Source organism: Microtus oregoni, unplaced genomic scaffold (assembly GCF_018167655.1).
Source record: "Microtus oregoni isolate MIOR12 unplaced genomic scaffold, Mior012 000013F_ref0000133, whole genome shotgun sequence".
Classification (NCBI taxonomy): Eukaryota; Metazoa; Chordata; class Mammalia; order Rodentia; family Cricetidae; genus Microtus; species Microtus oregoni.
Window position 1 is genome coordinate 42,107,659 of NW_024543072.1, and position 26,484 is coordinate 42,134,142.

The 26,484-nt window shown below is 43.7% G+C and overlaps 1 protein-coding gene across 7 annotated transcripts in view; it reads right to left on the bottom strand.

Annotated features, from left to right (window-relative positions):
• Window positions 1–4,960: 4,960 nt before the first annotated feature.
• The window catches only part of Abl2 (ABL proto-oncogene 2, non-receptor tyrosine kinase), a 91,816-nt gene continuing 70,292 nt past the window's right edge, over window positions 4,961–26,484 (bottom strand). For 2 of the 7 annotated variants that reach the window (XM_041662353.1, XM_041662352.1), the window contains 9 exons: window positions 25,528–25,800; window positions 23,949–24,033; window positions 22,264–22,441; window positions 21,579–21,763; window positions 19,845–19,997; window positions 18,250–18,339; window positions 13,825–13,998; window positions 13,195–13,428; window positions 4,961–12,885 (listed from right to left, as the gene is read on the bottom strand). In XM_041662353.1, coding sequence (XP_041518287.1) covers window positions 11,711–12,885; window positions 13,195–13,428; window positions 13,825–13,998; window positions 18,250–18,339; window positions 19,845–19,997; window positions 21,579–21,763; window positions 22,264–22,441; window positions 23,949–24,033; window positions 25,528–25,800 — 2,547 coding nt within the window. In that variant the 3' untranslated portion in view covers window positions 4,961–11,710. Of the gene's footprint in view, window positions 13,432–13,824; window positions 13,999–18,249; window positions 18,340–19,844; window positions 19,998–21,578; window positions 21,764–22,263; window positions 22,442–23,948; window positions 24,034–25,527; window positions 25,801–26,484 lie in introns of all 7 variants that reach the window. The other 5 variants (XM_041662350.1, XM_041662348.1, XM_041662349.1 and 2 more) reach the window with 3 other exon arrangements.

A 26,484-nucleotide genomic window follows, 5' to 3' on the forward strand; every position in this document is an offset into this window, starting at 1 on the left:
AACATCCCTGCTGAACACAGATGCAAAAATCCTTAACAAAACATACAGCCTAGGCCGGGCCATGGTGGCGCACGCCTTTAATCCCAGCACTCAGGAGGCAGAGGCAGGCGGATCTTTGTGAGTTCGAGACCAGCCTGGTCTACAGAGCTAGTTCCAGGACAGGCTCCAAAGCCACAGAGAAACCCTGTCTCGAAAAACAAACAAACAAACAAAATAAATAAATAAATAAATAAAACCATACAGTCTAAAACAACATCACAACAAAAAGATCACTCACTATGACCAAAAGGAATTCTTTACAGGTATACAAGGATGGTTCAATCTCTGTAAATGACTAAATGATCTATCATATTAGCAGAATGAAAGGTACAAACTATATGATCATTTCAATAGATGCAGAAAAACCAATTGAAAAACCTCTTAATGTTTAAAAAAAAAACACCCTCAAAAAATCAAGTATAAAAGCAACGTGGTGGGGGCGCTGGTGAAATGGCTCAGAGGTCAAGAGCACTGGCTGTTCTTCCAGAGGTCCTGAGTTCAATTCCCAGCGACCACATGGTGGGCTCATAACTATCTGTAATGAGATCTGATGCCCTCTTCTGTCCCACAGGGATACATGCAAGCAGAATATTGTATACATAATAAATAAATCTTTAAAAAAAAACCCTGCTATTAAAAAAAAACAACATGGTGGGGCTAGAGAGATGGCTTAGTGGTTAAGAGCACTGCCTGCTCTTCCAAAGGTCCAGAGTTCAATTCCAGCAACTACATGGTGGCTCACAACCATCTGCAATGAAATCTGGTGCCCTATTCTGGCCTGCAGACAGAGTACTGAGAATACTGTATACAATTAAAAAAAAAAAAAAAAGCAACATGGCGCATGCCTTTGATCCCAGCATAGGTAGGCAGACCTCTGAGTTCTAGGCCAGCCTAGTCTACAAAATGAGTTCCAGGACAGCCGGGGCTGTTAAACAGAGAAACCCAGTCTCAAATCACAAAACAAAACAAAAAAATCAAATCAACTGGTAAGAATGATGAGCTTGCTTATCTGTTAATTCTAGCACTTATGTGTGGGCAGGAGGATTTTAAAAAAAGTAGTTTGTATACATTAACAGCCAATTATCTGAAAAAGAAAATCAAAAAGACAAACTTATTTACAATTATAATAAAATACTTAGGAATAAACGTAACCAAGGAAGTAAAATAGCCTACACTGAAAACTAAAAGAGCACTCATGATTATCAGCTAGCAGATTTAATAGCATAAAATGTCCACAATGCCAAAGTGATCCAGATTCAATGAAATGCCTATCAAGACATCTTTGGTAGTCTGAATGTAATTGGCCCCCATATTTTCATAGGGAGTGGCACTGTTAGGTGGTGTGGCCTTATTGGAGGAAGTGATTTCCTTTGCTCAAGATACCGCCCAGTATTTCAGCCAACTTTCCGTTTCCTTCCAGAAGTAGCACTCTCAGCTCCATCACGTCTCTGCCTGCATGCCACCATGCTCCTGATGACGACGGTGATGGACTTACCACTGAAACCATTACGCTGTCATCCTGCTTAAATGTTTTCCTTTGTAAGAGTTGTTACGGTCATGGTGTCTCCTCGCAGCTGCAGAAACCCTAAGATGACATTTTTCACACAAATAGGAAAACGATTTCAAAATTTTTAAGAAACTACAAAATCCTTAAGTAGCCAAAGGAATTCAAACAAAAAGGACACAGCTGTATTGTATTACCTAACTTGAAAGTTACTACAAAGTATGGAACCAAAACATCGTGGTACCGACATAAACACACACCAATGAAATAGAATGCAGAGAAATACAATATATGCACTTCAGGCCAACAGACTTTTTACAATAGTATCAAGAAAGTGCAACAGAAGAAGGGTAGTCTCTGTAATAAGTGGTTTTGGGTAATGTGGCTGTGTGTATGTAGATCTTAGCTCTCACCACATATAAAACCAATTCAAAATAGATTAAAGATTTACATGTAAAACCTGAAACTAGGACACAAATGTTTGAAGACCTTGGTACAGGCAATGGTTTTTTTGGAAAAGATCCCAGTAGCAAAGCAGTAAAGTAGCAATAAATGACAAAAGGATTTCATCAAACTAAAAAGCCCAAAGGCCAAATAAACCATCAGGAAGAGACAACCTATGTTAGTGACACTGAGTTATTCTCCAGAATACAGAAGGAGCTCAAAGAGCTCAACAAATAAGCCCATTAAAACTTCAACAACAGTTTGAAGACAATAGATGCTCTTCAAAAGACAAGTGAGCTGGAAGAGATAATTCAGTGATGAAGAATACTTGTTCAGTTCCCAGCACCTACAAGATGGCTCACTATTACCTCTAACTCCAGTCCCAGGGGACCCAACACTTTATTCTGGGCCTGTGGGAACAGGCATGCATGTGATGCAGGCATACATGCAGACAAAACACTTATGGCACATAATCTTTTTTTTTTAAAGTCTTAGAAGAGAGACAAAAGCAACAGCCAAGTATTCATCCTATGGAACAGAAAAGTTAATCGAACTGTGCATGTATCATGCAGCTTTTCCTGATAAAGACGACATGAACAAACTTCTGTTCACCTCTGACAGGGCACCAGTGCCGAACCAGAGGGATGGTTCCATCCAAGTCTACCTTGGTGAATCAATGAGTTTAGGGGTGATGTACAGAAACTTGGGCGATTTTCAGGTGCTACATCACCAGAAAGCCTATCCTAGCACGGGTGTAACTCAGAAAGCTACAGCCCTGGAGCGCTCTGCTCAACGTGTAAGCAACTCTACCAGTCTCTCCCGTTTGCAGCAACTGAGTGCTCAGGTAGCCTAGAGGAAGGGGCTTGTCAATCTAAGCTGCCTGAGCTCCTGTCTTCCCTCCAGAGGAACCATAATTAACTCAGAGGACACACCTTACCCCAATCGGAAAATTAAGACAACAACCCCTAGGGAGGCTACGGAAAGGACCTTTAAGACACTCCTGGGGAGAAGGTAAACCAGCACAGACACTATGGAAATGGTACAGTAGTCATGCAAAGCATTAAGTATAGCTTGGCACAAAGGTGCACATCTGTAACCCCAGCACTGAGAAGGCAGAGGTGTAGGATTCAAAACTCAAGGTCAGCCTACTCAAAAGACCAAGGAATCTCTGTGAGTTCGAGACCAGCCTGGTCTACAGAGCGAGCTCCAGGGTAGGCTCCAAAGCCACAGAGAAACCCTGTCTCGAAAAAGAAAAAAAAAAAAAAAAAAAAAAAAAAAAAGACCAAGGACTAGAGATATATCTCAGTGATATCTTCCTAGCCTATGTGGTCCCTAGTACTACAAAAAGGAAAAACAAAAAGCTTTAAAAAATCTCAGCTAAAACAACAAAATTTGAGTTAAATATAAAAATGTATAATCTGAAACTATAAAATTACCCTAAGAAAACAGAGGGAATCCTTCTGGCCTCTGAGGGTACCGCACACTTAAATAACTGGCTAGAAGGGTTTGAGGCTGGGCATAGTGGCCCATACCTGTAATTTCATCATTCAGAGGACGATTAGGGTTCAAAGCCAGCCTGGTCTACACAGCAAGGATAAGGTCAGTCAGGACAATGTAGTGAGACTATTTTCAAAATAAAAAACTAGGAATGAATACGAGGAAGTGATGTTTAACAAAATTTCAACATTATACAGTGTATACAATGATTTAAAACATCACGATACTCAAGTATTTTATAGACATTAAAATTTATTTAAAATACACCAACAGCTTTAAATATGCTACAATGTATAACATTCCAGTGTACACAGAATTTTGGGAATGCTGAAATATGAACACAAATCCCACTACAGGGAGTGAAGAGAAATGGAGTCATGTAAGACAGACACCGGAGCGCGTGTTCAGGGCAGCTCTGTGCTGAGGCGTGAGACAGAAGCAGCCTGAGTCCATCAGTAGATGATGGGGTCCTGGACGTGGATGCACACACAGAGGGGAGAGTCATGTGACATGGATCAATGTGTAAGACGTGTTGCTCGGAATAAGTCAGGTCAACGCTGTCTGACCCCACTCGTGCTGTCTCAGGGAGCTCATCATGCGGAGGACAGGAGGGCTGACAGGGAAACACCGCTGCTTCTAGACATGCGCACACTGCAGTAACCAAATCAGCTATTTAGAATATCCATGACCAGATTTCGTTGTGGTGAGAACATTCAGAATCTTCACTGTTAGCTCTTCTGAAACACTCTGCAGGCGAACACCACGACCGAGTTCTTACCTGACTGTGTCATGATAGCCGCTGGCCACACTGTCCTCGATGAATGTGTACAAATGTGTCAAAAAGGTATTGGGACCTGGAAATGTGGGTCAGTTGCTAAGAGTGCTTATCATGTATGAAGTCCTGGGTTCAACTGCCAGCACCCATATGAACAGTGTGGTGGCATACGACAACAACCCCAGCGGGGGGATCTAAGTTCATCTTTGGCTGCATGGCAAGTTTGAGGCCACCTTAGGAAGGACACATGCCTGTCTTGTAAGCATGAAAAAATAAAAGAGGTAAATAATTTTAAGAATACTCTCTTTGAGGATCTATACTTACTCTGTTTAATACATGTCTCAAGACAATCTAAGAACATATTTGCAGTTGTGTTCAGAATGGATTTTCAGAGAATCAAGTCTCTGTGTAGTCCATACACATTGGACACATAACCACACATGACCTACCTGATGTCAGCCAGCTCAGGCTCCGAAGGTGCTGTACGCACGACACTCATCACAGGATGCGGATCCATATCACAGCCCACTCCAGAAGGATGTATTAGAGGGATGCTCACTGATCATCCACTGTACAACTATAAAGATCTGCTTAGCTGCCCTCTCAATTAAAATCCTGGGAGAAATACTCCAACTCAAGCCCACTTTGCCGATAAAATACTTCAACCTTTATTTAAAACAAAACACAACTTGCAAACCATGTGAGATACGACAGGAAGCAGTCCCTGCCAAGGGCATCATTTATTTACATCAAGTTTAACACTGTTAGCAGTTCACAGTCAGACAACAGAGTGAGAGAATTAAATTAGAAAAACAATCGAAAATATATTACAGTAACAATTAAGAACAAATACTTGACAACAGTGGTAGTGTGACCCATGACTGACATGTTTTAGCTAAATCCCACATGGTCTCACTGGGCACTGTGTCCCCTTAGCAATGCATACAGTGCCCACTGTGGGCTTCGCCCTCTGTGTACCACCCAGGTCTGCAGTGTAACCTTTGGTATAAACATTAGGGTTTTAAAGAGTCTGAATTAGCAAAATTTAGGACAAAGTTCTATCAACCACCATAAAATGTTCAAATTTACTTTTACCAAGCAAGCACAAAATTGGGGTTTCTCCACTGATAGTCACTACAGAATCTGATTGTGAGGGAGAGAAAGTGCAGGGTTCCAAGGAAGGCTTTCAGAGTGCAGTGTGCTCAGGGAGCTGATCAGGGCAGCACGCTCACCACACTACTGCTTCTGCCCTCAGAGAGAGGGAAGCAGGAGCTGTGGAGAGTACCTGCCCTTCTCTTTAGTTTCTGAATACTCATTTTCCTGAAAGGTCCTTTCTTCAGGTCTCAGCAAAGGCTTCTCATGATGGAGTGTAAGTGGTATAGTGGAAGCTGGCCGTCAGATGGAAGAATGCTGTTCATGTGGCCCCGACCATCCGCATTCTTGCCATTCCCAATACAGACAGCACGGGTCTTAAGAACACCAAGCATAATGTAGGGAACTAAGGACCCTGAAGCACTGCAGCCCTGATTCAACAAAGAACTTACAACTGATGAAAATTAAGAACCTATGAATGTGAAATATTTAAGTCCCACATGCCACTAAATTGTATGGTCCCTAAAAACAAGATGTTCAACTCCTATTCAGGGCCACAGAAACAAGGCAAGCAAGTTCCACCCACAAAACTCTCTGTATCTCTTTTTTACTAACTTGTTGGCATTTGACAATGCCTCCCCCATGTCCTAAGGGATTAGGACCCGTACCCTGGGAAGAGCAGAGGACTGACAGAACAGCCCCATTCTCCCCTGAAGATGCTAGCGTCTGAAGGTTAAGTGGCCATACTTCCCCTTGGATGGAGCAGGTCTGCAGGACCTGTCCTCTCTGGCTAATCAAGTTCCACTACTGTGTTCAGGTTGTGCAGCACCAGGGAAATAGAGAATATTATCATCTAGGAGGGGTAAATAGTTTGATTTACAGGTATGCATGGAGCAAGGAGGTGTGTGTGGAGGGAGGGTGGGTCCCTCAGCTGGTCTGAGAAAGGTGAGGCATTTTGACTGGGGAGGAGGGATCTTCTAAACTGACAAGGAAGGACTGTGAGTCCTGATGCAGTCAAGTATTTCTCCCAGCAATGCTCAGGAAGCCATCCTTGAAGGCACAACTCTGAGCATGGCCTCTGCCACTCTGTCAGCTTCTAATCAAGACAAACTGCCCCAGATCTTATCCAGGGCACAGCACATGGTCTCCCGGGTCATGTGGGGACCTAGTCCAAAACAAAAGAGTTATCATGGAACACTCAGTCAAGATGGAGACGCACACATGACATGGAAATCAGCAGCCTTACAAAGACAAGCTGGAGACAACAGTCAGCTGCCAGCCTCCTCACTAGCAGGATCACAGGCAACAGCAGTGAAGTTGGGGCACTGTGCTGTGCTGACTAGAGCAGGGGACAGCAACCAGTACTCCAAGCACTATGACCCCTAAGTTGGAAAAATGGAACTCTATGCACGAGACATTAGGAGTGGGCCAAGTTTTAGAAGCATGCCGAGGCCACGCCTCTCTACCTGGGAGGCGATCCTAGCAACATGGGAGCCATGGGCACTCTTGGGCTGCCTTGGCCAGTCTGTGCACAGATCCCCTTGGAACTGACTTGCTCTAGGCTCCTGCATGCCTATAAAACTCAAACAGGAATTTTCAAAGACCTGGATGGCTACCTGACGAAGCTAAGGCAGCTGATAGTGGATGTAACAGTTACTGGCCACAGCAGATGCTGAGGGTGTAAAGATGGATCCCAGATCCCGGTGAAGCAATTAATGCATGCAAGAGGATGAAACAGGTCGCTAAGAACAGAAATAAAGACTATCAACCCAGTACCGACTCCCCTGAAGACACAGCCTAATGATGACAATGATAGCACTGGCAAAGATAGACAAATATGGGGAGGTCAGAAAAGTCACCTCCACACGATTACTACAAATTCAGGGAGGTTAGAGTAGAGTGCATCTAGATGTAAGCTGCCTACCTCCACATGATTTACCTGCACATACGATTATCTAATAGGTGAGGTAAGCTCAGCTACCTTTTTTAAAGGAGAGATGATCAATGTCAATGTCATTTATAACTGGTAGAGAAATTCTGGAAATTCTCCAAGTACATCAGTTCTCTACCTCCCTCCGCCAAGATATTAGTTTTAAAAGATACTGTCAACATGAACAGGAAATGAGTCTGCTCTCACCACAGCAAGGACGTAAGAGCTGAGCGCATACCAGATGACTGCTCTAAAGAAAGAGGGCCTTCGGTCTTTCAATCCAGGCCCAGACAAGCTGCTGGGCTCCAGAGGGACAAACCTCCACTCCTCTTGAGTCTTATTCTGTGGCCCAGGCTGATGTGGATCTGGAGATTCTCTTGCCTCAGCTCCTTCACTGCCAGGATTACGTGCCACTACTTTACTAGTTCTTAACAACGAGAACAAAACCAAACAACTGGTCCCCAGTTTGCTGACGTTCCCAGCTCTAAACTATGAGCAGTTTCATATGTGACTCTGTAGCGAACTCCAGAGGAAAGTCTCTAGCTGCAGGTCCAGGTCAGGCCATCCTCTACAGAAATCACAATCCAGCTTCATAGTCGGATCGCATCTACTTCTCAAGTGCTTTCCCATTATGCCTCAGTCATTAAAATGACACAACAATAGATTTCTTTTTGAACAAAAAGGAATGTAAGACTGGTTTTGTTCTTTTTTTGTTTTGAAATAACTCAGGTTTAGGTATTTTTAGCTATGAAGTGCAGATTTTTGTGTGGCTGAGGTCTAGAAGAACAGGGCTATGTTGGTTTCATAACCGAATTCTACTAAAGGCTTGTTTGGCTACACTGTCACCGCCAGGGCCCGCCAGAGCCTGTGCTTTACAAGCGTGCAGCACCATGGATACTGATTGTCTAGCTGAGCACCTCACAAGGCAGCAGGAGTGGTGGAGAACCACCAGTGTCAGGACTCCTGAATTCTCCCCTCGGCTCTGCCACTAACTGCTCGAAGATAACCGACTAGTGACAGCCATCCTCTCCAGGTCCTTCTTCTGCAAAGAAAAGGGCCTAGAGTGTTCTGTTCAGCCAGTGGTGTTTGAAACCTGGAGAAGTTCTTGGGAAACATACTAGCTACTCTCTCAGTCCACCAGGAATTACAGTGTAGAATGGGGCGAGTTCATGAGGTTCCCTTTAAAACCCTCTATAGGACTATTGCGTGCTCCTGGGTTAGGAGTGAACACTATCAGTCAACATTTATGGAGTGTGTACCGGGTACCTGAGCTACCTAGTCTACAAACATCACCTTATACTACTGGCGTTGCTGGATCCCCTAAATTCAAAAACCCAGTCTTCATTATGCCAAGAAACAGTTTAATTAGTCAGTTTGTCAACAGTGTTAGAACATTTCTAACTGAGACCTGGCAATGCTGCTGGAAACTAGTCTCCACTATATGATGACCTTACACAGAGGCCATCCTGCAATGACCCAATCAGTTTCTCCCTAGAGAGATCTAGTTTGGTGTACCATGTTCAATTCAGTCCAATTTACTACAAAACACATCTTTTAAGAAAAGCCTATTTTAAGGTTTCTCTTTCTGAATGTAATGATAGAAAACACCTGAAAATGTGAGATATAATTGTAGCCAAAGCTTTAAAAAAAAAAAAGCTTCCTATAAGCACAATTAGGATATATTCACTACAAAATGCAACATGAAGGTGGGGACCCAACTGAATCCACAAGACTTTGCATAAAGGGATGAAGTTGTGGCAAGACATGCATAGATCAAACGACTTTAGGACCTGCCATCTGCTGTTTTCAGGCCACATATAGTAAAGTAACATTTTTAATTTCTAAAAGCAGTTTTCTCTGCTTTAGATTCAAACCTTCAAATCTGCTGTTTTTAAGCTGGTCCCTTGCAGGTATATAAAAGGAAAAACCTAAATCATTCTTCCATAGCAAGTTGACAGGGCCTCTGTGACCTGAGGCCTAGTCCCTGAAAGCTACACAGTTCATGCATCATGGGGCGTGTGCTACAACAGTCAATGCTACTCGTGGCAGTGCCGAGAAAGTCAGTTCAGCTCGCGGACTCAGGGATGACCCACTCTGCAGGACAGAATCGGTGCTGCCCTCAGCCCCTCAGACTGAGAAGAGCAGGGAGCTGAGATACTCAGTAGTGTTTCTCCAAACCTGTTTTCAGAACTCTCAAGGGAAAACCAACTATCCAACAAAACACACAAACAAACAAAACAAAACAAGACCCAAATCTGAAAACAACTATCTCTTATGATATCCCATTATGGCAGGGATGAACTTTAAAAGCAGCATTAATAACGGCCTCAAATTTTAGCTTTCTCCTCCCCATCTATACGAGGCTAACTGCTAAAACAGATTCAAGTATACGGGTGCATACAATCGTGGGGAGTGGTGAAGGAGGAGGTGGGAAAATTCTCTTCCAACTACTACAAGGGCATTAACCTGATCCCTAGCTGCCCTGACTGCAGCCGTGGGAACACACTGACACCTGTAGGAGCTGTCTCCTCCACTCCAGACCTTCTCTTACCCTGAGCCTTCTCTGGAGCAGCAGTGATAAGTATCCAAATACCCTTTCTAATGAAAACTACATTTCTTCCTTGGTCAAGCATGCCAAATGCAACCTGAAATAGTTTCCCTTTTAGGATTCTGGTCCGATTACTGTAAGCATAGCAGTTCTAAAGTTTCTCATTTGAGAATCAGCGGAGAATGAAAAGTGACCCAATGTACCCACACTAAGAGCTCTCCAGAGAGGCTCTCAAAGGGAGCTGCAGATTAGTCTGAAAACACTCTCGAGAATCTGGGCTAGTGCCTTCAATTAATAGACCCAAAGATGGGCGGTGACCTGACAGTGATCGATGACGATCAGGAAGAAAACACTGCTTAGTGAGTTCCCATCTTCCTGCATTAATACTCTGAGAGAAGAAAAAAAAAGATATTTTGTATTGGGTTCTCTTTGGGGAATGATAGGGGTGTGTACACAAAGTTAAAAAAACAACACAACACAACACAAAACAAAACTGGAATTAGACCCAGCACCAAAAACATCAACAATATATTGCCTACTAAGTTTTTAATCCATGTTACCCTATTAGCTTCCATACCTGTAATTTAGGGACAGGAAATGCCTATTTTTCAAAGGCAAATCCTATTTGCAGGTTAAACCCTTAGGTTTCTAAGTCTAATTGGTGCTCCCTGAAAATAACCCACTCCTATAATGCACTCTTAAAATAGAGGTGAAAGAACAAAATAAATAAAACTATATTCCCAACACAAACTCCATCAACATCAAGTGCGACGAGGGGGTAGTGTGCTATGTGAGCAGAGAAAGAACATGGAAGACTGCGGAGGCAAGCCTTAGTGAAGAGGCCTTCTCCACTGTCACCGGGTTAGTGCAGGGTGTCATGGGCAGGGAAAGGTTCTCTTCTCAGCCTCACGCCTCTGGGCTCAGCCAGCATCAAAAAGGTACTGTAACTCCTTGGTATTTTAATCTAAAAAAAGAATATTTATAGCTGCTCAAGTGGCCATTTTGTCTCATCTCTCCTCGATGAGAACCTGTAGTGCCCACTACTTTTGACATTGATGCTGGGTAATGCCCTGAATGCTGCCAGAAATAAGGACAGACAGCTTGCCCAGCAAGGGACAGAGAAGAACCACTAAGACCCACCCCCCATGTCCATGGTTTACAGACAGCCACCAAGAAGCAGCAAGTGGATACTGGTCCATTAGGAAGTAACATGCTAGAAGAGTGGAAGGGGTGACTGCTAGTCGTCATCAGTTTTAGGTGTCAACCTGCCTAAATGTCCCTCCAATTCTGTACTTCTTGTACCAACTAATACACCCAAGGTAAAGAGGGCAAAAGCAGACAGAGGGCCACGCTTACCAGCTGAGTATTCTAGCAATCTAATTTGCAGTTCTTGCTACAGCAGCAATGACCCATGGGAGCCACTTCTGACAGCCTTGAGTAAAAACTCCTGCTACATCCCTTGCTTGGCTTTCTCCTGTTCCTGAATCTGCATGGTGAGCTGAAGCACAATCACCCCAGGACATGCCAGGTCAAGGCCTGCTTCATGATACAGAACAACTGCCAGCAGCCCACTGGAGCGCACAGGCTGTTCCGGCTAGAGAGGGGCTACACTTTCGTATGACATATGCTCCCTTACTTTCCAGCGCAGGTTCCAACTCTGTCCGCACTTCCCTGCTCTACCAAACTGACTTATCTATTTCTGTGACTTCCTTTGCTATTATGAGATGAACCTGTAAACGTGAGAATTCAGGGATCTGAGGTACTTCACATAAACACACTCAAGTATCAGTCTGTCACTTTTTAAAAACAAGAACACAGGAAAACGAGTCCCTTTCCCTCTCCCCTCAGATACGTGTGCATTTCCCACCAGGCTGACAATGGCTACCTCTGCACCACATCACTAATTTCCTGTACACACGACAATAAGTTATTAAGGACAGGGTTTGTCCCAGGCACACCAGCAGCTGTGGAAGACACCTGCAGCTCCTGTAGGCTAAGTTCCAGTTTGCTCACAGCCTCTCGGAAGGCAAATTTGTTGCGAGTCTGAGGGATGCAGTCCACGTACCCTGAGCAGTAGTCAAGCAGCTGGTGCCCAGTGTCCACCAGTTGGCTGTTGGGCACAGGTTCCGTGATTGCACTGGACAGTAGGTCGGCACACTCCAGCAGGGCCTCTTTGCTGATTTTGTCAGCTGAGATTTTCTCCACTGCCTGTTTGGTTTTTCTCAGGGCCACCTTAGTACCTGCTGTGCCATTGGCCATTTTGGCTGGCGAGATGGAAGATGTGGGCAAAGGCACTTGAGGCGGGGGCATCACTGGCCTCCCAGGTTTCCCACTACTGGGCACGGACCCTGGAGCTGCCTTTTTTCCTCCCTCCTGGGTTTCTGGAGTAGGCTGTCCTGCAGGTGGGGCAGCTGGCTCTTCCTCGGGGTCTGAGCATGTGGATGGATGCTGCAGTAGTCTCATCACTGGTGGTGGGGGTGGGGCACACTTTGGTTTTACCCGTCGGGGTCGGTCCTTGTCTCCAGAGGATGTGACCTGATGCTCAGATAAGAGCTTGAATTTATTCCCCTGAGAGTCTGTGCCAATGAGCTGCACATCCGCTGGAGTGTGTTTCAGAGTGGGTGATATAAGGACTGGCACTTTGTGGTTGTGGGTGGTTGGGAGGACAGCTACAGCCTTGGCCGGAGAAGACCAGCCTGGCTGCTCTCCATCCTCTGGGCCTCCAGCGACTCCAAGTCGCGTCCCACCATTTCTTTCCTTGCCTTTGGGGGCAGCTGCCACTCCAGCCACCCCTACCCCTGGAGAGTCACTCTCTGTGATGGCCGGATCAGGGGCTCTCAGGGGAAGGGCTGTGGCTCCTCTGGGCAATAGTTTGGCTTTTGGTCTCTCCCTGGCTGGAGCGGCACCTTCCTCAGATTTTTTTGGAAGCATGTCATTAGCCCTGTCCACATTCTCTTCTTGCTGAGAAGAGGTGGACACTGTCCTTTCCAGCTGGAGTTTGGACCTCTGGCAGTTCCTGGGAAGGGTCATTGCCATCCTATCCTGCTCTGGAAGCCCTGAGGACATGGAAGATGTAGAGTTTGACCTTGGAAAAGGCTTGGAAGTGTCATCACTGGCTGTGGGTTTACCTGCTCGTAAGCCCAGTGTCTTTTTGATTAAGCGAGGTGTAAAGAAGCCTGTGATGCCAGACCACCCACCCCCAGCAGTGCCACTGCCCCCGCCCCCACCACTGTCATCATTACAGAGGTTCCTCTGTGCAAAGCTCCCCCCATAGCACTTGGCTGGCACCAGATTCGACTCTTGCTGGCCGGGAGTGAAAGAGAACCCATCAGCATGCTGTAGAGAAGCAACAGATGAGAAGTTACCCGTGAGTTCATATTTCTTGTGTGGCTGGTTTTCCATTTCGCGAAAAGAGCTGCTGCGCTTAGGGGGTGTGGGAGCATTTCTCTTTTTCATGAAGGAGCTGAAGAAGCCTCCCTTCCTATCCCTGGTGAAGCATGTCTCTTTGGCATCTTCTAAGAGGCTGCTAGGTGACTTATCTCTTTGTTTTCGAGGCAGAGCTGGGGACCCGCTGGAGGCCTGTGCACTTCTAATGAACCCTGCTGAGAAATGGCCAATCAATAACAAGAAAGACAAAGGTGAGCCAGTAAGCATGATTAAGTTAGAAAAGTTCTATTTGCATTTATTAAACATCAGATGCTGGCATTACATAGGAAACTAATAAATACATGATCAGTTTCAGTGACTAGTGTCCAATTGTGGTGTGGATATTAAAGTGACATGTGCTATTCATTCTGTCTTCATCCCTTCTCTACAATACAGATGCATCTGCCATCACCTATCTGGGTAACTCTCTGGGAGCCAGGGGCTGAGAAAACAGAGCTGGTAGCAGCTCTGTTGGATGGACAGGGCTGCCCATACTGGCAGGGCAGGGCCAAGGCCCATCATGGCCCCTGGTTCTTCAGGCATGCACTTTCTGTTTTGACCTCTCCTACCTGGTGCTGAGCTGGAGGCCAGGCTCTCGGAGGCATCAAGGCCCCCATCTAAGTTCTCTTTGTTCTCCCCCTGCTTCTTCAGAGTCCGAGTCTTGGAAGGAAGTAGAGGTAATCGAGGCAGGTATGGAACCACAGATGAGGAGGAGGCAGCTCTCCCAAGCTCTTCAGCTACCTCTGTAAGAAAGACAAGGTCTGGTTTTTAAAAAGGCAATCTTAAGATGGAGAAGAAGGCAGGCAATTGAGAAAAGAAAGAAGGAGCCCAGAACACTGAAGTACATGATTGCAGCAGGCGAACAGGCTGTGCTACAGTTCTAGCGGCTCCCAAGGCTGAGGCTAGCGATGCATCAGCCTGGGCAAAATGGCAAGATGCCATCTGGAAAACAAATTATACAAAACATATCAATGAAACTAGAGCATATAATTTCATGAGTGTACAGGAGCCTGTACATGTGGTGCCTTCCCCAGTTGCTTTCCACCTTACTACTTGTGACAGGGTCTCTCCCCAGTCTAGTTTGACTGGGCCAGACCTAGACCGAACAGCCAATAAGCCGGTGATCTTCCTATTTCCATCACCCACAGGTGTGTACTGTCATGCCCAGCTTTGCATGTGGGTGCTGGGGATCTGAATTTAGGTCCTCTGACCTGAATGCCAAACACTTTACTAACTGAATTACCTCCCAGTACCATGTATACTCTCATATACAATTTCTTTTTTTTAAATATTTATTTATTTATTTATTTATTATGTATACAATATTCTGTCTGTGTGTATACCTGCAGGCCAGAAGAGGGCACCAGACCTCATTACAGATGGTTGTGAGCTACCATGTGGTTGCCGGGAATTGAACTCAGGACCTTTGGAAGAGCAGGCAATGCTCTTAACCACGGAGCCATCTCTCCAGCCTCCTCATATACAATTTCTTTTACTCAACATTATTCTATAGATTTACAGGTTATTGCATATGGTGGGATCTCTTTCTCATTGTATAGTAGTATTCTGAAGTGTAATATGACCAAAATTGATTTGTCCTCCTGATGGTTAGTTAGGATCTTTCCAATTTTAGCAACTATGAATACGTTGCTAGGAACAACCTGATACGTTTGTTGGTTCACAAGGCCATGAACATCTAACTGATATAAACAGATCATGGGGTGCATACTCACTGTTCTTCTATCAGTTCTGATCAATATAACAGCCGTAACAATTTACACCCACATTGCCAGTGTGTAAGTGTTCTGGTTACCTATTCAGCATGCCTGCAAGAACTGGATGCTGTTACTCTATAGTGTATGTAACTTTATTTGTTTGTTTGTTTTTGGATTTTCGAGATAGGGTTTCTCCGTAGCTTTTGGTTCCTGTCCTGGAACTAGCTCTTGTAGACCAGGCTGGCCTCGAACTCCCAGAGATCCGCCTGCCTCTGCCTCCCGAGTGCTGGGATTATAGGCGTGCGCCACCACCGCCCGGCTGTATGTAACTTTAATTTTTCTCAACCTGGTAAGCATGTCATGGGAATCTCAATAGTTTAACCTGTACTTCCTGCGGCAAGTGATGTTGCTCATAGCTTTGCATGCTTACTGGACTAAGTGGGTATTTGGAGAGCCTAAGTGCTGTTCAGATGCTGAATAAAAAAAAAAAAAACACATGTCCATTAGGTTGCACTTTTCACTAAAAAGTAGAGAAATATAATTTATTCCATTTCATGCATGTGAAACAAATCAGTACATTTCCCTGTCCCCCCCTCCCCCCAACTAACCACCTACAATAGGAAAAAAAAAACCTGATTCTTTTGAGCTGGGAATGCCACTCAGGTGGTAGAGTGCCTGTCTAACATGTACAAAACTTTGGGTTTAAGCCCAAGTACCCAAATTAAAAAATAAAAAACCTAATAAACAATCCCCCCAAACAAAACTTGATTATCAAAAAAGTGTTCACTCTGTTGGTCACCCTTGGCTGCCAACTCTTGAGTTTTGTGTTTTGTTTTTTTAAATATTTGTTTGTTTATATCTTATGTATGTAGTGTTCTGCCTCCATGTATGCCCACAGGCCAGAAGAGGGCACCAGATCTAAAATGGTTATGAGGCACCAGGTGGTTGCTAGGACTAAGGTCTTCTGGAAGAGCAGCCAGTGCTCTTAACGTTTGAGCCATCTCTTCGGCCCTAAAATGTGCTTTGATTTTGGGACAGGGTCTCACTATGTAGCCCTGGCTGGTCTTGAACTCACAGAGATCCACTTGCCTCTGCCTCCCAAGTGCTAGGATTAAAGGCGTGCACCACTACCGCCCAGCTGAGTTTTGTGGCTTTTACTGACTGAGGCAAAAACATACTCTTTATTCCTAAACAAAAATGAAACACAATCAAATTGTAAAAATTTGCTACCACTTAATAAATTGATTTGGTGTGTGTGAAAGAGAGATGACAACCTGAGGGAAGGATAAAGACATATTAAAACACTGACATTGCACTTGTTTCCTCTTTCTTCTTACCTCGTGTGACAAACCACTAGGGGAGGACAAAATTCAACTCTCAATTTCTTCTACTATATTAAAACTTGAAATTACAAGATCAATTCTATGTGATTATAAAGAAAAGGAAACGTTTATACAAAATTTCAGAACTGTATCACAGTGTCTAATAGACAGATAAAACTAAGAATTCTGGCCGGGCGGTGGTGGCGCACGCCTTTAATCCCAGCACTCGGGAAGCAGAGGCAGGCGGATCTCTGGGAGTTCGATGCCAGCCTGGTCTACAAGAGCTAGTTCCAGGACAGGAACCAAAAGCTACGGAGAAACCCTGTCTCGAAAAACAAAACAAACAAACAAACAAACAAAAAAACAAAAAAAACCCCTAAGAATTCTGTAGTCTTAGCTCTCCAAGAACAGGGTCTTACTCCATACCACAAAAGGGCAGGCTATTAACTTTATTAGTCTCATGCTGTAGCTCAGGCTAGCCTTCAACTTGAGAGCTTCCAGCCTCAGCCTCTTGAGTGCTGAAATAACTGATGTGCCACACACTGCTTATTGCTTGACTTCTTCAGGTATGAGTACTACGTACAAAAGCAAGCAACTTCCTATATGTGTCCATACATCCATTTCTTGAGTAAGGACAAGTTTATCTCTACTGATAGCCTAAAATATTTAAAGATATAAGTTTTCAGTTATGTGGTTATACAATCAACAGTTCACTCAATGCTTAGGTTGTTCCTATTTTTTTCAGTATTATAAGCAATAGTCAGATGCCACATCTGCCTATAGATAAATCTTGGTTATACTCTATTGGAATTTCGTGATATTGATGGGGGGGGTGGTCTAGGTCTTGCCTTAGATGTGGTTTAGTATGAGAATATATTTATTTTTAAGGATTTACTTTAAATTATGTACATATGTGTGGGAATACATACATGAGTGCAGGTGCCCACAGAGGCCAGAAGAGGGCACTGAAGTCTCTAAAATAATGATTCTCAACCTTCCTAATGCCATGACCCTTTAATAGGGTTCCTCATGTTCTGGTGACCCCAATCATAAAATTATTTTTATTTGCTACTTCATAACTTTAATTTTGTTACTGTTATGAATCATTACATAAATATCTGGTATGTGACCCCTGTGAAAGGGTTGTTCAACAACCCCAAGAGGTTGCAATGGGTACTCTAAAGCCAGAGTTACGGATACTTGTGAGTCACCCAGAGTGGATGTTGGTTCTGGCCCCCTGCAAGAGTACTAAGTGTCCTGACTGCCGAGTCATCTTCTCATCCCCTAGAATATTTTTTTAAAGTATTTATTTATTTATTATTCATACAGTATTCTGTCTGTGTGTATGCCTGCAGGCCAGCAGAGGGCACCAGACCTCATTACAGATGGTTGTGAGCCACCATGTGGTTGCTGGGAATTGAACTCAGGACCTTTGGAAGAGCAGGCAATGCTCTTAACCTCTGAGTCATCTCTCCAGCCAGCCCCCCTAGAATATTTTCACACTTATTTTTTAATCTCCTTCATACTGTGTTAAGAACTACTGAAGTTACTGATTTTCTTTGTAGAGACTGAGTACATTTTAAATCAAAATGTAATTTCAGTATGAAATACGATATAAAAATCCCCAGTACTCCTGGGCAGTAGTGGCGTACACCTTTAATCCCAGTACTCCGGAGGCAGAGAGGTAGGCAGATCTCTTGAGTTTGAGGCCAGTGTGGTATACAGAGTAAATTCCATGACACACAGGGATACACAATGAAACCTTGTCTCAAAAACCAAATAAAAAAAGAAAGAAAAATGAAAAACACAAAACTTTTAAAAAGGTATAAAAAAGCAGAATAATAAAGGTCAAAAGTCAACTTTAAACAGTTAAGAACTATAGTAGCTGCCCATTTTGAATGACCATCACTACCCTGCAACTGGCCACCAGTAGTCAATCCCCAGTCAGAAGACTTACCTTCAGAGATGCTGGAGTCATGAAACATTGTTTCAAAAGCTTGATGGGTTTCAGCAAAAGAGGGCCTGTCAGCAGGGCTCCATTTCCAGCCTGTAACAGAAGAGAACTTAAAGCCTCCTTGACAGCGTCATGCCCAGAAGCACACCAGCAATGGGGTCCACACGCCATGGTGTGCGCTATCAGAGTACTGCATGTGTAGGTGAACCGTGGGATGTATGGCTACTTCCTGGTTCCAGCCATACAGTACGAGTTCCCACTCCTTGGTGTTGGTCCCCATTCCTACTACTTTCACAAAAATGAGGAAAAGATCAGGAGACTGTTTTGAAAATGGCAAGTTTTCCACTTTTAGAAAAGTGAACTAGTAAGATTGCTCAGTGGTATAAGTGCTCACCACCAAGTCTGATAACCTGAGTTCAATCCCTGGCTTCACAATGTGAAATAAGAGAATTTATACAGAGACTCCCACACTAAAACTGCAGCACACCCCATAAATAAATAATAATAAATATTTTAAAAAATAACTGGCTAGGCATGGTAGCACACACCTTTAATCCCAACACTGAGGAGGCAGAGACAGGCAGATCTCTATGAGATCAAGAGCAGTCTGCTGGACACAGTGAGTTCCAGGCCAGAATGGGCTTCATGATGAAATACTGTCTTTAAAAAAAAAAAATCAAACAAAAACCAACCAACCACCAACAACAAAATACACCCAGGTTCCTAAAAATTGAGTGTATAAATCCAGAAGTTTAACAAGCTATCAGAAAGATTACAGAGTTCACACCTGATAAAGGGTAGCACGAGCCGCAAATGCTCGTTGAGAAAATAATGCAGTAGCGCGTGAACACAAGCACACTCTTGTTTACTACTCAATTCCTAAGCTTGCATCCTCAAGCAGTCTGATGCTTTTGTCCACATTCATAAGAGATTACTTTCTGGTTTTTATGTGTCTAGAAAATGCATGGGAGTGTGCATTTAGATGCCCACATGTAAGGCTTGTGGAAGTCAGAAAAAAACACAGGATGCCTTTCTCTACTGCTCTTTGCTTTAGTGCCTTGACACAGGGTCTCTCACTGAACAAGAAGCTTGCCACTTCAGCTAAGTATGCTTGCTGGCCAGTGAGCTCCTGGGAGCTCTTGACATCCCTGATGCTGGGATTACCAGCATGTGCAGCGGAGACAGGCTTTTCACTAGGGATTTGAACTCAAGTCCTCATGCATGCAGAGCAAGTGCTCTTACACACTGAGCCACCTCCCAACCCATCACAGGTTACTTTAACAATCACACTTAGTAACCATTCATATCTAGCTGAAAGCAGCCATCCTCCTAATATTTTATGCAAACTCAACTTCTCACTGCCTTATTAAATATACAGAAATTGGCTCTGTATATGGGCCACAGACAGCTATTCTTGGGATTCCAGTAAGACTCAATGGTACATCATGCACTGTGCCAACTGGCCCTGTCAATGACAAGCTCTTTAACTGTTAATGAGACTAGATCCAGTCTATCAAGACTGAGAGCAAAAATGGTAGATTTCATTAACCACCCTGTTGCTGGTTCTTTTTCAAAGCTCAAATATACAAAACACTTACATGCTCTCATAAGTTCATATACTTTAGGGGGGCACCCCTCAGGCTGTTCCATTCGATATCCTTTTTCCAGTAGGTCATAGACTTGAGATAGGTCAATACCTGGATATGGTGACATCCCATATGTAGCAATTTCCCATAACAGTACTCCAAAAGCTGTGTAAAGGGATTAAAAAAATATATTTTTATTGGTTCCAATTCCAATTTTCTATACTAATTTGGTCTACTGAGTCTCTCTACTTAGTCATTCTACTTCTCAGGGCAGTAGAAATTAGATCCAGGATAAGGACAAATTCTAAATGAAACATTCTCAGACCGTCCTTACATAGAGCATTCCCTATGACAGAATTCTGAAAATAAGCACAAGCTCACAGGAAAAGCAGGAAGCTTTAGAGAGGAAGGACTGGCACAGATCCACTGCAGTGTGAGGTCTGGACTGGACCCTCTTTCAAGGCATAGGGGTTTTGGTTTTGGTTTTTCCCCCCTAAAAACAGGCTCTTACACAGTTCAGGCTAACCTAGAACTTACTATATAGAAAGCACAAGCTGGCCTAGAACTTACTATATAGAAAGCACAGGCTGGCCTAGAACTTACTATATAGAAAGCACAGGCTGGCCTAGAACTTAATATATAGCGAGCACAGGCTGGCCTAGAACTTACTATATAGCGAGCACAGGCTGGCCTAGAACTTACTATATAGAAAGCACAGGCTGGCCTAGAGCTTAATATATAGTGAGCGCAGGCTGGCCTAGAACTTACTATATACAGAGAATGCAGGCTGACCTAGAACTTACTATACAGAGAGCACAGGCTGACCTAGAACTTAATATATACAGAGAACGCAGGCTGACCTAGAACTTACTATACAGAGAGCACAGGCTGACCTAGAACTTACTATATAGAGAGCGCAGGCTGACCTAGGACTTACTATACAGACAGCGCAGGCTGACCTAGAACCTACTATACAGAGAGCGCAGGCTGACCTAGAACTTACTATACAGAGAGCACAGGCTGACCTAGAACTTACTATACAGAGAGCACAGGCTGACCTAGAACTTACTATACAGAGAGCACAGGCTGACCTAGAACTTACTATACAGAGAGCACAGGCTGGCCTGTACTCCAATTTGTGCTCATATTCCTTCAGTCTCCTAAGTGCTGAGATCAGAGCCCTCACCACCATGTCAAGCTATATGGCTGCTGTTCAGTCTTGTCATACTGTCCAGGTAGGTGTTACAGGATCTGAGTGTCTAAGCATCCAGTGTGCTAAAGTACAGGCATCTGCTACCATGTCTCAACTGTAATACATTTTTTGATTGCTTCTACCCAACCCCTATGCTGGGGAACAGCCCAGGGTCTTGTACCAACTAGGCAAGTACTCTACCACTAAACTATACCCCATCCCTATGTAGCTCAAGCTGGCCTCACTCCAAACTCCCAGATCTCGTATCTCAGATTTCTGAGTGATGGTATTACAAAGTAGGTGTTGATATTTTCTCAGCTGTTTCCACCACCCTTCTCAATATCCTTTTTTTTTTTTTGTAATGTGAGAATCATAAAAGCTCTGAAGAACTAAGGGAATTAGCTGGGCATGGTGGCTTATGGTCCTCACTCAGGAGGTTGAGGTTGAAGAACTATCCCAAGTTTTGGCCTAGACTATAGAGTAACTACCAGGCCAGCCATGGTTAATGTTAAATGAATGAATAAAATACATGTAAGAAGTTGTATCAACCTTACCCCAGACGTCAGATTTGATTGAAAAGGTATTATAGGCCAGACTTTCAGGTGCCGTCCATTTAATAGGGAATTTGGCTCCAGCGTGAGCAGTGTAGGTGTCTCCAGTCATCAGTCTACTTAAACCAAAGTCAGCTACTTTCACCACATGGTTTTCGCCTACTAGGCAGTTCCGTGCAGCAAGATCTCTATGGGAAAGAGCCCTGAATTATTCCAGCTGATGGTGAGAAAGATGGGTGTGAACACGCTAGTCTTGGTTCGGTGTGTTACAGGCAGAGTTGATAAGGAGATGCTAACTAACACTGTCATACTTTATGATATATGATAATCACCAGTATGGAAAATCACTAATTTCTACCACTCATTGAGTACCCACAAAGAGGCAGAAAAAAGACGTTGAACAAAATGAATTCCTTTTTAAATATAATGGGATAGATTTCAAGGGGGAGCAACAGACCCCTCCCTGAAGGCTTTAAAATACTTTCCTAAGACAGAATGGCATTTAAAAAATTTGGCCACTAGGTGGAACAAAGGATCTTGGGTGAAGTGTTAGATGCAACAGCTCTCTTGTTAGAGGCTGAAACAGAGGAAGCCTGTGTGTGGAACGGTCTGCCAACGCTCTTCTTTCACGGTCACATCAAGCAAGACAGCTCTGTGGTTAGTCATCACAACAGTCAGCTTCACACACCTATGGATGAAGTTCTTCTTCTCCAAATACTCCATGGCAGAAGAGATCTGAGTCGCCATGTAAAGTAGAACAACTGCTGTCACCTCCTCACGGTTGCATTCCCGGAGATAATCCAGCAGATTCCCGTAAGGCATGTATTCAGTCACAATGTAGAACGGCGGTTCCAGAGTACACACACCTGACCAAGAACAATTGACAATCTTCACCACATTCTATGAAATAAACACAACACATCTTAAACTAGCTGGTCAATCTGTTCCGCCATGCTGTCCTCTGCAGCTTCACAGACCTTTTCAGCATTGGCCTGGGACGCAGATTTCTTACCTTAACCCGAAAAGGAATAAGATCAACATTTCTAGAACTCTGTATGTGCCCATTCCCCTTCAACTGGGTTCAAACCACGTTAACTTAAAGTAACAGAACTTAGGCCTACGCTGATGCTTCCTTGCTTCTAACTACTTTGTAAAAAACTATCTTCATAGTCAAGAATTTCACTAATAAATGGCAGATTCCATATTAATTGGTTTCCTTTTAGCATAGCTTAGCTTAATTTGAGCATTCAAAAAAAAAAAAAAAAGGTCCATCTGGGCAGTGGTGGCGCATGCCTTTAATCCTAACACTTGGGAGGCAGATCTCTGTGAGTTGAAGGCCAGTCTGGCCTACAAGGGTGAGTTCCAGGACAGCCAGTGCTACACAGAGAAACCCTGTCTTGGAAAACAAAACAAGAACAGAAAAGGCCTGATTTTTAAAAAAGCAAAAATGTTTCCTCAAAGGATCCTTTGTAACCCAAACAAGTAAGAAACTAGCCCATTGCAGCATATGCATTTCCTGCTTGAATACACTCATCGGCCACAAGTTTTAATTCACCTTTTCCAGTGGTTCTTTGTTTAATGTCTCCTAATATTTCATGGCAATTTTTGATGCCACCTTGAATGCTTGTGAACTTTGAATCTGGGAAAACTACAAATTGGACACGTTTCCACAATGCAATCAATCTGTGGCTGGAGAGATGACTGGGCAGTTAAGAGCACTGGTTGATCTTGCAGAGGACTGGGGTTTGATTCCCAGCATCCATATGGCAGCTCACAACTATCTGTAACTCTAGTACTGGGGGATCCAACGCCCTCCCTCTGGCCTCCAAAGGCACAAGGCACACATATGGTACATAGACACACATGTAGGCAAAACACCCAAACACTTTAACTAAGTAAAGAAAATTTAAAGGGGCCGGAGAGTTGGTTCAGGGGTTAAGAACTCCAGTTCCAGGAGATCCAATGTCCTCTTCTTATTTCCTTGGGCACTGCAGACGTTTATAACCAGACAAAACATATATACATATAAAATACAGTGAAAAATATAAGTTTTTTAAAAAAAGCCATCAACTTGGGCCACTGTTGTTTTAAGCAGTCTACTAATGAAAGGAGAAGCGATGTGCCTACGTGCGCATATGCCTGCATGTGTGTATGTGTATTTGCAGTACTAAGTCTAAGACTTGATGCTTACTAGCTCTACTCCTGGTCTGCATCCCCAGCTCTTGACAGGATTTAATGCAGTCAGTTTACACCTAGCATTTCCAACATGGTGCTAAAACAAAACACAACAATCTGCAAAACCATGATCTGAATACAACAAAGGGCTGGGGTGGGAGCGTGGATCTGAGGAAATCTATGGTTTGGGGTTCTTACCTAACAGTTGTACTAGATTAGGATGCTTGATTTCCTTCATCACTGCAGCTTCTTTCAGGAACTCTTCTACCTCCATGGTATCTTCCTGTTAAAGGTTAAAGTATGTAAGAAAGAAAGACTTATTCACTTAAGTTAATTCACAAGCCTACTTGAGGCATGAAAGTAAAAGGGGGCTGGAGGGATGGCTCAGTAGTTAAGAGCACTTGTTGCTCTTGCAGAGGATCTAGGTTTGGTCCCCAGGATCCACATGGCAGTTAATAACCATCTGTAGTTCCAGGGACTCTGATGCCCTCTTCTGGCCTCCCTTAACACTGCAACTATGTGGTGTAAAATGTAGACAAAAACACTCATACACATAAAAGTACTTTTTTTTTTTAAGTAAAAGGGATCACATTTGAGTATTCTAGCATATTATCTTAAGATTAATCTTACTACATACAACCTAATATGCTCTACAGAAGAATAACTAAGAATACTGTCTTTAACTTATCCAATGTCAGACATTGGAATAAAAATGAAAATAAACAGGGTAAGCAAAATTCAACAGCCTCATCTTAAAACTCACCACAGAGGACTGAGATTCAGTTTTCTGGCAGGTTAGTGTTTGACCTTCTGATTAGATCCTGAGATTCTTTTTTTTTTTTTAAGATTTATTTATTTATTTATTTATTTATTTATTTATTTAGCAGCATTCTGCCTGCATGTATGCCTGCACACAGAAGAGGGCGCCAGATCTCATCATAGATGGTTGTGAGCCACCATGTGGTTGCTGGGAATTGAACTCAGGACCTCTGGAAGAGCAGCCAGTGCTCTTAACCTCTGAGCCATCTCTCCAGCCCGATACTGGGATTCTTAAAGAACAAAGCACATGTGCACGGCATCCCTGCTCACTTCACACTCAGGACATGCTAGTAAACACGGCTGAGCTGACTACCCATGAGAACAGCTCACATGAATGACACACCACAGTACTGAATGACTGACAACTCTGTGATTTTATACCAGGGTGCTTAAAAAAAAGGACAGTAGGGTCAGGAAAAGGACTTTTATGAATTTAAGAACAAGAAGTGATTAGCAGGGCATGGTAGTGCATACCTGTAAGTCTAGCACTTGGAGGCTGAGGCAGAGGATCATGACTTGAAGACCAACCCAGACTACTTAGTGACACCCTGTCATTTTTACTTTAACTTTAAAAAAAGGGTGTCTCAATTGCAAGAAGGCATAAGGGAAAAACAAAAGGCAGGGGGATAGAAACCAAAATAGGGAGCTTATGATCACATGGAGAATTCTGTTCAGCAGGGCCTGTTCTCAGCAGAACTTATAATTTGCTTCTAAATCCCGATACGATCTCTATCAACAGCCTCCAGAGACAAGCCTTTCCAGCACGTGGGTTGTTCTGCAGGGAATAATCTGCCCTGCACTGTCAGCAGCGGCACTATGGTTAATCACCACCATTTGCTGAAATGTTTGGCACCAGTGGGTGGAAAGTGTTCCAAAGTTGAAGAAGGGCACACTGATCTTTCCAAGTGATTCAGCACACACACAAACATGTCTGCAAACTTAACTCTCAGCAACCCACCTTCAGTGTTTTCACAGCAACCGTAAGGCTGTATTTCTTCCAGACGCCAACATAAACCTCTCCATACTGACCGCCCCCAAGTTTGTGCTTCATGGTAATATCTGTTCGTTCCATTTCCCATTTGTCATGGATAGGGGACACACCATAGACGGTTGGCTTGTTACACTTGGGTGCCGGGTAGTGCAGTGTGGTCACTAGCCCGTCAGCGACTGTAGAGTGGTGGTGAACAAGCTCTGCCAACGTGCTAAAGCGGCTCTCAGCAGTCACATACACCTGCGGAGAAAAGGAGACTCAATGAACCCAGAAAAGAAGGAACTATTTTTAAAAGCATACATTTCACTGGCCTAGAGACATGATATTTGCTTGTTTTCTGAGATAGGGTCTCAACTATGTCCTTGAACTCACAGAAATCTACCTGCCTCTGCCTCCAGAGTTCTCTACCTCTAGGTGCGCGCACTACCACACTTGGCCTAGTTTTTGTTGTTGTTTTGAGACAGGGTATCCATTATATAGCCCAGGCTGGCCTTGAAGAATTTCTGATGCTTCTGTCTCCACCTACAAGGCACGAAGATCACAGGTGCTGTATGCTAGTGCTACTAGCACTCCAGAAGGTTATCAGAATTAAGACAGAGTAAATGTTAATACTCAGGGCAAGGGAGATGGCTTAATCTCATTGTAAGCATCCTGCCTATTCTTTCAGCTGCAGGTACGTCAGGCAAACTTGTCCTCAGAATACTGCTAAGCATTAGGACTAGAGAATGTGTAATTCAGCACTCAGAAGATGCCGGAGGAAGAACATTCAGAGTTCCAGGTCAGCCTGTGCTAGAGCAAGACACTACCACAAAAAAAAAAAAGAGATTGTGCAACTCAAACCTGAGAACTGGTTAAAATAAGCAATCAGGATCTGCTTCCAAGCTAATAAAGGAGAATTTATAATCCATGGGGAACATAAACTGA